Consider the following 12303-nt stretch of genomic DNA (forward strand, 5'->3'; position numbering starts at 1 on the left):
ACCATGCTGCGTGCGCATGGTCCTGCGCCGCCGCTGGTTTCCCCGCTTCTGTTCCTGCTGCTCTCGGCACGGCTGAGCTCCGGAGGATACCGTGCCGGGATTTGTAAACGGGCCAAAAGAGACTTTTCCTGAGTGGAGGGTACTGACAGATGAGCGTAAAGGTAGTGTGTGTGCGCGAGTGAGAAAGTAAGTTTAATAGTTCTGCTCTTGCGCCGTCCCTCATGCCTTCTTTGCTGTATGGTTTCCGTTTTTTTCACGTCTTGTTTTCTCACCCACTCTCTGTCTTTCTCGCTGTCTCTCTCACTTTGTCTTGTGCGTTTTGTCACTTGATTTCTCTCGTTTATAAACCTTCCCTCTGCCCCAGGCTTGCCCTGCCCACGTCCCTCTCCCTCCCTCTCTTTCTCTCTCTCTCTCTCTCTCTTATGTGGACATAGCCTAGCATGAAGCTAATCTTTGACATGTCCTATGACCAGGGCAGTGTTGTTCTAAGTCAGAACTCAACTTTCATGCTCTCTGAAATGAAAAACCTCTGCCACTTTCTCTGAACTTGGACAACCAGCTGTTTGTTGCACTTTGGGTCAGGGAGAAAAGATCAATAATCACTCTTATTTAAAGAGTTGTTAGGATCTTCAGGAACTTTTGGCTATTGTCTGTGTTTTTCTCCCTGCGCTGCTCCGTGGCTGACCCAGCTGCCAACTGAAATTCAGGCCATAGGCCGCTCTGGAGTTCCCTTACTAGTTAACCTTTCGCAGGATGAACCTATTATTTTTTTTAACAGAGAGCTCTTTCACACGCTCTTGCTTTCTCTGTCTCTAATAGGGGATAAATATTCAAACATGTCATTGCAGGTTGCTTTAGAGGGGTGTGGCTAGATTAGGTAGATCCCATTAGAGATCTCCAGGCCACTGGCACAAATGACTGCACTACGACTTAGGTTTCTTAACAGATCTTTGGAGTGGTGCTTTTTTTTTTTCTTAATTTCTTTTACTTCAAGTATCTGTTTGCTTGAGCTCTTGTTCTATCCAACTTTTAAATATCAGTAGGATGTTTAATTGAGTTTATTAGTGTGTAAGGGTTTCTTTAAACAGAGACGCCTTTTCAGACTGGAATGTGGATTTGCAGTAGAACCAAGTCAGAGAGCCGTGATCGCGGAGTCTTTCCAAAAGCCGTTTGGAGGCTTTTGGCTTGCGAGCCTGTCATTTCCTAACTCAAATATGTGCCTGGTGAATCAGCAGAAAAGGGAGAGACTCAAAGCCTCCAACCGAACACTGAGGGAGAGGGGAGACAGTCTCTTAGCAGCATTCAGAGAACTTTAAATCCTTTTTTCACACTTACACAACTTCTACTTTGACTTTTGTATTTGTAATAGCTCCTAGAGGCTAGATTTCTGGATTCAGACTAGTTTTAGATTAGGATTAATCAGGATTCTCTTTTTCCCAAGTTTGCTAGCCTTGGACTCAGAATTTCAATTAGTTGAAACTGGACCTGGCTGTTAGGGGAGGATTTTGCCAGTTGTGTATGAATCTTGTTCTAGAACACTGAGGCCATTTGTATCATGTGAAAGGTGTTGCCAGCATAGTGACTCGTAAATTGTGTAGTGTGAAAAGGGCTTAAGCAACATCTGTGTGGAGGAACGCTGGCAAAAGCCGGGAGTGAGGAAGAGGCCAGTTGGAACATCTTGCTGTTCCAACACAAATACTACCATTCCAGGTCCTGCACTTAACCAGGACTGTGACCAGAGATACAGAATCAAGAATCTAATCCTGTGTTTAGACTAGTTATGTTTTTTCCCTTGATGGGTTTAGGCACGCTTTTAGCTGATGATCGTGATCGTTAGCTGAAAACGCCGTGTCGGAATGTGAAAGCTGTCCAAATCAGGTTCCAGTTTTTGCAGTTTATTACTTTTAAGAAAACCTTAGATATGTATTGGCTCTATGGAAGGGAACTTGGAATTGACTTGCTGTCTGTGTGAAGCCTGTGTTCAAAGTTAAAAGGTTTAGTCTTCAGATAGTCGGACCATTTCTGATGCTATTTATCATGCATTTTTGTTTGATTCAAGTTGCTGTGGTTGGGTTAGAGGACAGTGAATGTATTTGTTCTTAGTTTGAGAGCAAAGGTACTGGTCATCTCTCATATGACCTGCTTCCTAATATGGAGAAGAAGCTATGAAGTTGAAGAACAAGATTGAAGACTTACCTCATACTTGGTCTTTTAGGGCAGGCGAGTTCTATAATGAGATTAGCTTATTGACCTCTCTCAAGTAAAACTGATTGTTTATTATTTCGAATGTACTACTTTATTAATGCGGCCCAAGTGGTGGTAAAGGGTTCAGGAACATAAATACCCACATATGGATGACGTGAGCGCCATCACTGCTCTGAGCTTCCCGAGAATGACCCTCAAGCCTTTCATTTCTAGCTCTTTTATTATTATTGCTCTTCACTTACTTGGACTTTTTTCTACCCTGTCTCAAGGTCCTCTTTAAATAGTTGCTTTTTGTTGTGATTTCACAACTTTCACTTCTATTTAGTGTCTCTTACTTTTTGTCTCTCGGTCCTATTCTCCCACTTACCCTCTGTCCACAGTTGAGCTTTTGACATTCCTTGGCCCCATCTGGTGTCCGCATGGGTTGTTTGGCTTGGCTGAGGCAGCCTAGTTCCCTTAGTTCTCTCTCTTTCGTGGAACAACCAGAGGAGGGGTGCAGCTCCCCCATCCCACCGTCATAAACCATGATAAAGGACCTGTGGCTGTTACCGCATGCTCTCAACACTTGCAAGAGGAAAACATCCTCGCAGCAGGTCGCCATGGACTCAAAAGTAGCACTAGACATGGGATGCTGGTCTGTAAACATGCAAGATCTCTGTCATTCGTTTCAGTATCTCACTGTGGGTATGCCTTTCTGTGTATTACTCTGCTCTTTTTTTCCCAGTGTGCCAGCCCCTACTGGCTAGCAGATGAGATGTATCCGTTTGGGACGTTCCTGTCCTCCTCACAGTCATTCAGAAGCCTTTTTTTTTGCTTCAAATCTGTACCCTGTCCCTTGACACAAATGCTCTGGGTGCTTAGCTTAACAGTCCATAGCTTGAGGTGGCAGCTTGGAGACTGTGATGACCTCCTATCTTCACCATACAAAGTAATTTTTGGTCTGGTTGCCTTTCCTGAGCCTATAATTGGCTACCTATACAAACAGTAGCTCTCTGTAGTGGCTGACATCCAGATATGTTGCTTAGCAAAAGTTTGGCAAAAGCTTTTTTTTTCCCGTCTTGTCACTTTTAATGGTGGATAGTGATCCCTCCAACTCCAAGGGGGGGAAGCTGCCCTCACATGTGTGCTTATATGGCATCAAGTAGCCAGGGTGCTGGATGGAGTGGACAAGGAAGAAGCCTGATTTTCCTGTTTCTTATTACTGGAGTATTTTCTCTTGCTTCCTGGTAGGAAGACCATGACCTCCATTGGCCAAACCTTCCCCTCAATGTCTGATAACTTCCAGTCTTCTGTCCGGAGTCCTGCCGCTTACATGTTTCTGTGGGACCCTCTAACTCAGGGGTGTCAAACTCAACCACTAAAAGAGTTTTTTTTTAAAATCCGTGGGCCAGCTGTGCTTTTATTTCGTTTTTGCTTAACATTTTGCCATGACCCAAACAGGCCTTTGTTTATTCAAAACCTGCCAAAACTGCAACAGCAAAATAGTCGTCGAATACTCATTCAAAAATAATTCTAAATCAAAATAACTTGTTTTAGGTTGTCTTTTCTTTTTTGTGTAATCTCTGGCCCATAGACTGTTTTTGGGAGTCGGAATGCACACTATGTTGGAGTGCATGCTGGGGTCTGTAGTGCATCTCAGGGTGAAACGGGCTAATAAGAATAGAAAATTAAAATAATTTTGAGGGCTCAATATGCCTGACTTGACCTGTGGGCCTTGTGTTTGACACGTAGGCCTTAACTGCTGTCTCCACAAGGACAGAGACTTTGTGTGCATGATGTGGGCTTTTTTTTTTTTTCGAGTGGTAGCCATGTTCAGGAGCCCTTCGGGTGTTTAGCTTTTCTTGCACTCTCTCACTTGCACTCTATCTCCCTTTCTTTTTCTTGCTCTTACTCCACTCTCCTCATGCAAACAAATGTCCTTAATATACCACAAGCTGAAACGACAAAAGAAAAACAAGATGAGGAGTGTCTGTGACCCTGTGTGGCCCATATGTTCTCCAGTCGTTTATGTGGCAAGCTTTCCAACAATTGGTTTAATTGTAACTGTGTTTTTTTTTTTTTGTTTTTTTTTCCCCCAAATGAAGTAACCCTGCTGATGTGGAGTGTAATTTTCTTTTGTGGTAAACAGGCCCGATGTGCTAGGCTAGAGTAAGTAGACATTACAACTCATAGAATGATTATCCAGGGTTTGTGCTTCTCCCAGGTTCTCTGTTCCCATCCACTCTTACTCAGGGTGTGAGCTTGGCCATTGCCCTTCCCCAGCAGCCTGTGCACTCCAGGAAGGGAGAGGTTGTGTTTAAGGCTAGGCTGTGTCACAGCATCAGCCTTGTTGTTTTTGTTTTTCCATACAGGGTCATCTGAGCGCGTGTAGCTTTAACCCAGTCACTGGGCCGCCTAGCGCCTCATGTTCCTCTGATCTGCCCCGAGCCCTCTGTAAAGCCTTTGCTTTCTTGGCCTCTTTGAACTGAGTATTGTCAACAATGAGTCTATTGTGATTTGGGAGCCTCTGTGAAGTCTGTCCTTCCAGACAACCCTGTCCATGTGAACATCATCAAAGGGCCTCATAGCGCTAATCTTATCTTTTTGTAGAGTACACCAACTGGCCATCCCCTCTTTAGTGCTCTTGCTTTTTGACTTTTTTTCTTCTTTTTATATTTGTCACCGTCTCGCTCTTATTTTCTTTTTAACAAGTCTGAGGACCAGACCAGAGTCACCTCAGGGCATTCATTGTTCCTCCATACTCATTACATCTTGATGAGCCTGCCGTATGTGTTTGTGTTCCTGTACCTCTCTTTCTTGTGAAATGGCCATTAATAGCACCATCCATTTTTATTTACCTCAGATTTGACCTTTATCACACACGTTCTCTGGGCAAAGCTCATTGGTCACCTGGCTGTTAAAGTTGATCCCTTGTACCCCGGACGCCGCGTGTCTCCAAGTCCAAGTCCTGCAGGGTACTGGACGATAAGGCCGGAGATGCATCGGCATGCTTTCCTCACAACCAGATTAAGTCTAATCCCAGGCCATTTTCAATAGACACTCACCAGTCTGATTGCTTTGAAGTGCAGAACTACGCCGCATCTAGGTCAGCTAAAGTTGCCTCTCATCTTTGCCCTTTTTCCAGCAAGGAGTTTGCAAGATTCTTGTCTTGGGTTTTCTGCTTGTGTCGAAGTGCATTCTTGTAAAAGAGGAGAAAATTGCTCACTGTAGCATTTATGTTGCCTTAAAAGGGAAGTGGGATTGGGCAGATTTAACTTGAGGGAGACAGGAGAGAGAGGGTGGGAGGTCACCGAATCCAACCTTATCCATACTTGAGCCATGTTTTAAGTTTTATTTAGTGTCTGACTCTATAGATGATGACCGTCAGTGCTGATATGAGACTAGTTTTGAACTACTCTTGGTAAAGCTAATGATCTGATTTAAACCTGTCACAATCATAAAATATTAGCTGACAATTAATTGCAATATAAATAAATGCTATTACAAATAAATTCTTTTTTCATTTTGTTCAACTACTATAGTACAAGTCTTAAATGAACTAATTAGCTATCTTGCTTCCTAGCTTTTGACACTTAGTAGCTTCCAAAAAAACGGAAGTCACAGCTCAAGCTCAAATAAACAAACATTACTCACCGCTGCCGTCTAAAGGCATTATAGCACCAATCATGCCTAATTGGCCTAATTGCATCTGTAGCTTTATACTGTATATCTGTCAGGCAGTGTGGAATTGTAGAGTGGAGTAGAACTGCCGTCTAAATGTGCTTTATTTTGTGTTCTCTTCTTTCTAAAAGCAGATAACGCGACCCTCACAAGAAGACAAGTCTGAGGACAAAAACGAGGAGGATAAATCTGAGAAATCGGAGAAGAAAGAGGACGACGAGAAGAAGGAAGAGGAGGAGAAAGATGAAAAAGAGGACTCAAAGTGAGTGGCTGCACTGATATGGGAATTCTTGGTCGATGTCAATATCTAACCTTTTTAATGTACAAATGTGTTGATGGAGATACAGAAACATTTATAATATGTAGAAACTGAAACTAGGTTCACTTGCATTAGCGTTGTGGAGTAATTATATTTTTAATTCTAAAGGATTATTCAGTAACAAATAAACGAATAAAATGTAAGCAATTTATTGTAGTAGTCCAGCATCACCTAAAAGGCCTGTGTCATCAAATAGCAATTTGAATAATCAGTTAAATCTAAGCATTGTGGTGTTTTTTAATTTTTTGTTATTATTAAACTTTTTTGTTCATTCATTTATATTTTTAAAATAATTGTCTGCTGATACTGGCATGGTTCTATCATCATACATCCATCTCCCATAAATTTCTTTTTTTATTTTTTAAAAAACCCTGTTGTCTGGCCTTTGCCTTTGCTCTGACAACACTAATCCAACAGAAGGGCCCAGCGTAAATTCAAGCCTTCAGCATTGGCGGCAGAAGTTCTGCAGGTCATCCCAGGTCAACACATCTTACCATAAAGAGCCTCTTAAATAATTCCAGGTCACAGACCTTTCTTTAACATGCCAATAGGCTCTGTATAGTGGAGTTTGGCTTTTGTTGCTCATACAGGACTAGCTTGTTGTTTTTCTTTTTAGTAGAGAGAGGAATGTGAGCTTAGACCACTTATTAAAGGCTGTTAGGCCTCTTGCCATAGCCAACCTCTTCAGTTCATAAGTGAGAATTCTTCAGAAGTGGTTCCAGCCCATCTATGTTCCTTTTTCTCCATTTCCTTTTTTCTTCACCACTCTTTTCCTCCATCCTACTACATTGCTTTCTGGAATAGTGGTCTTTTACTAACTAGACAGCTTGTGGTGTGTTTGCCACTTATTGAAGAACCTTTAAACCCAGTGGATGAAACCCTCGGTAGCAGTGCTGGGCTGTGGTCCACCTCACTGTTGTTTTTCTGAGAATTCACTTGGTGGAGAAATGCTGATCGCCTGTGCACGTACGCTTGAGGATCTGTCCGACGTAGGCTTCCTGGAAATAGGTTGGCCCTGTATGAATGAAACAGAGGAAATTTTAGGTAAACATGCAGGGGGAAAATCTGTTATGTCATTTATGAAGCCAAAGTTGTAGACAAGATCTTCTGTCTAATTGCATCAACTCGTTTAGAGTTCACATTTATAGTTCCTGGTATGAGTTATGTCAGTAACTTGGGACTCCACGCAGCTTAGGAATAACTCCTGATCTGGACTTTGTATATATTTTTAGGCCTAAAAGGCTTCAGGCCAGTCATAAACTCAGTGATACCCAGAGATAAAACCTAAACAAAGACTTTCTGTCTCCATTTAAAAAAAAAAAAAAAGTCCCTACTTTGTACACTGCAGTTTATATTACCCAAAGCGTAATACTTTTAGAACACTAAGCAGCCTCCTATGCTGCTGAGCTGATTAGCTTGGGCAGTTAAATCACAAGAATTTATTGTATTTTCTTTATCTATGTTGGTCTGTTGAGAATTGAAGGCAAACAAAGGCAGAAACTGCGTAAGGGATTGTGTGCGTGTTAATTCTTGGCTGCGTTCTGTGCTCAGGGACATTGGCAAAGACAAAGAGAAGTGCGAGGGGGAGGACGAGGAGGGCAAGGAGCAGAGCACGCCACGGGGCCGCAAGACGGCCAACAGCCAGGGCCGCCGTAAGGGCCGCATCACTACCCGCTCCATGGCCAATGAGGCAGCTGCTGTGGCTGCAGAGGAGCCACCACCACCTCCGCCTGAACCAGGTAACTGTCCTTCTGAGGCACAAGTAAAGGTTCCTTTACTTGGATTCAGGGTTCTTCACACTCTCACAACTCATTTACAAAAATAGTTCTTTAATGAACCATGCTTTGAAAGGTGCTTCCAGGAGGTTGGTGGTTCGTCTATAGGTTAAGTTAACCTATACAATTTACTCTTACCCCGCCTCCTCACCAATGACTGACCAAACGTGTTTGGTAAAACTTTACCTGAACCCTGTTACATAACATTGACATAACCATGCCATAAACATGCAATGGCTAATGTGATATGTTGTCATACGTTATGACACCATTACTGTTGTTATGCCGTATGCGTTTTGACATTGTGACTGCTAACTTGAGTACACTTAGGAAAAGTGGCAAAACTGTACTGTACAATGGTGTTCATAAGGCTACATGACACCTACATAAGCCCTTCATGACAATGGACATACATCTACATAAGCAAAACAAATTCCAATAGATGTTGTTTGTTAAAGTTTACATTTGCCAGTTTTGATGTCAAGTTGACATAATAATGACAAAATGTATGTCAGATGACAAATATAACAGCTCGCCATGGTTAGTTTAACAAAAGTGAGGGTGATTTAAATTTACCATTTCTGACATTTTGGTTATGTTGCATCACTAACATTGTCACTATGATGAACTCCATACTACAAGGTCAGTTATTATAACATGCTTTGTCATTTCACCCAAAAAAGTGTCACACAAACAAATCGATGTTACCTGGCCTAACATCGAAGTTGACTAAAGCAACCTTTATGGCCATTGATGTCTGTTAGAATAAGCCTTTTATAAATGGTGAAGTAGGTTTATGTAAGTTATGATGCCATGTAGGAATGTGCGATATAGTAAAATTATCATATTGTGATGCTTAAAGAAATTTTCACTATGCACAATACACATCGTAATACTTTCACACAGGCACGGTGCACTAGTAATGCCATGTTTAAAAACAGCTAATAAAAACTCTGGGTACAATGGTTTATTCAACATTTTATACTGTACCACACTAATTCCAGTTAAAGTCTAACTATGCTCTCTTTTTAATGAAATCTGCAGTTGGTGAGTGTTCTTTAAATACTGATAACATCCATGATATCACAAAAGCATATTGTTTGTCATGATAATGATAAAATATCATCATTGCCCACTTTAAGCTTATGCATGTGTCATGTAGTCTTATAAATACTGGCCTGCAGTGAGGTGTTACCTTAAAAATTAGCATGACATAAGCTAGCATGACCTCAAACATTATGGTATCTGTTATGGCATTGCTGGTAACATGTCGCTATTATAATACTGAACATAATCTATCAACTCATGGTAGCATATGACGTCTGCTATGACGTTATTACATCCTTATTACGGCCTGTATGGAACTTCTTTTTGCAATTGTATTTTATTTTAGTAACAAAATATGATGTAAATGTGTAAAATACTGGCTCAATTTGAAACCTCTGTACCTTCGTTATTTGTATATTGTTTCATTGTTTTATTGTTTTGGCCCTCGGCCCACCACAGATATTGCACTTTGGCCCCCAAAGATAAAAAGTTTGGGCACCCATGTTCTGTGGCATTGCTCCAAAGAATCCTGCAGCACCCACGAGCGCATACAGTCTCTTTCTCTCTATATGCCTCAGAATCTGAGAAAATGACTTATGTACATAACATAAATGTTTTCTCTATGGCAGTTTTGCCGGAGCCTGTCCCTCCTCCCAAACCGGAGCCAGTGCAGAAGCCTGTGCGAGAGCTTACTAAACTTGCCCCTGTGAGCACCATGGATGCCCAAGCACGAGGTGCGTGCACACTTATACACAAGAACAGACTCCTCACAGACTACACAGCAGGCTTTCAGTTTGTCCTTGGAGGTTTTCTGTCAGAGCCTCATTCTTCAGGTTTACTTTTGTTCAGTACGTTATCTCATAACGAAGGAAGCCGTAAAGGAACTGGTTTCTGGTTCACGTTAACAAAGGAAGTGGACTTTGCTGGGTTGTCCAGTGGTGTGTGAGTTAAACTGGTGGTGTTTGGATGGACAGGCTGTTGAACTTGAGGCCGAAAAAGCAAAAGAACAGACAAAACAAACGTGAGCTCGCTTTGAGCCGTGGCTCTGCGCACTGACCCACTTCTGCGCTGAGATTTACAGCCAAGGAAATGAAAGAAGAGCTGTTTACATAGAACATTTTTTTTTTCTTTTTTCATTCTGCTCTTTCAGAAACATGTCTGTTAGATCCATCAGGACTGCTGGCTTCAGCCTGCGTCCTCTGACATTTGAGGGTTTTCTGTCTTTCCTTCGTGTTCTTCCCCTCCCTCCCTCTTTCTCCCTCTCAAAACAAGCCATTGCTTACTCTCTTCTTGTATTTCGTCCTCGCTGCTCTGTCCGTCCATCCATCTGTCCTTCTCTCTCACCTTCCATCTATCGAAAGCCAGCCTGTTTGGAGTTGGTGCGTTGCCGTGGTGATAGAGCATGTCTCAGGTGGAAGCAGTTGTCATGGGGATAGTAATGGGAGGCAGGTAAACCCACTGACTTCTGTCTCTCTCTCTCTCCATCTCTGTCTCTCGTTGGAAAAGTCCAAGGCACTTGTGTTTTGTTTACATGCCCTTTTGTTTGCAGGAATGCTGCTTTCACATTTACGATAGCTGTAGATGTCTTGATGCTGCGGATGTGATATTTAAAATCTTTTAATTATGAATAGTTCCAGTGCATAGTCGCAGAGCAGTCCACAGAAACACTGAAAATTTCTCAGGATTTGTCAGGCTTTAATCAGAATGTGGAGTGGACATGACTGATGTTGGTCAGTACTCTTGTAGTTCTGGATCACAAATTCAACTCCAGCTCATCCCAGAGATACTGGATGGAGCGCTTTATATCCCTTTAGCCAATGCTTGGCATTAAGCTTGGTGACCTTAGACATGTGCGGCTGCTCTAAAGTGTCTGATTCTATTGACAGGACTTTTCTGTGAAGATTATACAAGCTGTGTGTGTGCAATTGAATGCTTGTGTAAGCAGTGGTGCACCTTAAAAGGAATTTGACCAATTTCTCAAAACTCTCTGCATAAATGATGCATGTTGCTGATGTCGGAAGAAAACCTGGTATGTCCAAAATGGTAACTTTACAGGAGAAGGAAAAACACATTGTACTTTCAATGTAAGTCAGTGGAACCAGACGTTTTGTCGTTTTGGCTAATTTCTGTTGCTTCATTCATCATTAATTTACACACAATGTAAACTTGCACTTTGAAATTGTCAAAAACTGAAAAACAACAAAAATGGAGATACAAGGTTTTGTTCTGACAGCAGCGATATGATTGATTGTAGCCACCACTGTGAAGCAAGCTGAATCTATACGTTTCTCTGCAATGCGTAATTTCGCATCAGCTCACTCTGACTTTGTTCACATTTCAACAGTTGAATTGGTCAGAAATTTGATTTTTGGAATTTTCCTCAAAGTAGCTTAATTTATTGAATTGACTAACTTTTCACAGGCGTACATAGAGCTGTTTGCAAGAATTTATCATTAGCTTATCATGAATACGATTCTGTTTGCCAGAGTTCTGTTAAGCTTGTCCAGCCTGGCAGCTATTGCTATGAAAGAATGCGTTTGTGGGTGGGGCATGGGTAGGTCAATTTGGGGCAAGTTGTGCTTTTTGGAACAGTCACAGACCAGAGAGGCTTGTTTCTAGTCCTGCCCACTGTCCTCTTCTCACCTCTCCGCTGCCCCCCATGCTGTAATCGGACTGGCCTTTAGCTCCATTAAACCTCAACTTGTGTGTGTGTGTGTTTGTGTGAGAGAGAGAGATGGATTTGTGTCATGCCCACTCTGTGTGAGGGGATGTGGGCTGATGCCATCTGCTTGTCTCACCCAGTTGGGCACGCGCCAGCCCTTGGATTTCAGCTCTAGTCATGTTTGCGTGTTACTTTATAAGAGGTCCAGAGGTCACTAGAGGAGAGAAAGAACTGTATGAATATTTATGTGAACAAGCTGGTGTGTGGGGGGATGTGGATGCAGCAGGGCAGTCAGAACTTTCAAATGTTTGAATAGTCATGAAATTTGAAAAACATAAATCAGTTAAGTAAATTAGGATTTTTTTTAGCTTCTCTCTAACATTATACATCATTCAATGGACTCTACACTCCACCAGAGGGCAGTGTAGAACTTGAATTTTGGTGAGTGTTTCTAACCTGGCCGAAGAAGGTTGCATAGAAAGACTACTGCAGCAGCTAAAGGCTACCGTACACTGGAAGAGAAGGACTGTGCTCTACTGCTGGAGAGCCTGTGTAGCAGATGGTACAAAGCACAGCTATAGCACATAGGAAGTGTTGCAGAAAAACTTTTTGCGTTCTACTCATATAGCTTTGAA

The 12303-nt window shown here is 42.1% G+C and overlaps 1 protein-coding gene across 8 annotated transcripts in view; it reads left to right on the forward strand.

The window, feature by feature from the left end:
- Positions 1–12303, forward strand: part of ncor1 (nuclear receptor corepressor 1) — a 109691-nt gene that overhangs the window by 55405 nt on the left and 41983 nt on the right. For 5 of the 8 annotated variants that reach the window (XM_036580556.1, XM_036580560.1, XM_036580563.1 and 2 more), the window contains 3 exons: positions 5997–6127; positions 7736–7923; positions 9636–9740. In XM_036580556.1, coding sequence (XP_036436449.1) covers positions 5997–6127; positions 7736–7923; positions 9636–9740 — 424 coding nt within the window. Of the gene's footprint in view, positions 1–134; positions 162–5996; positions 6128–7735; positions 7924–9635; positions 9741–12303 lie in introns of those variants that run through there. The other 3 variants (XM_036580562.1, XM_036580557.1, XM_036580559.1) reach the window with 3 other exon arrangements.

Source organism: Colossoma macropomum, unplaced genomic scaffold (genome assembly GCF_904425465.1).
Source record: "Colossoma macropomum unplaced genomic scaffold, Colossoma_macropomum, whole genome shotgun sequence".
Lineage (NCBI taxonomy): Eukaryota > Metazoa > Chordata > Actinopteri > Characiformes > Serrasalmidae > Colossoma > Colossoma macropomum.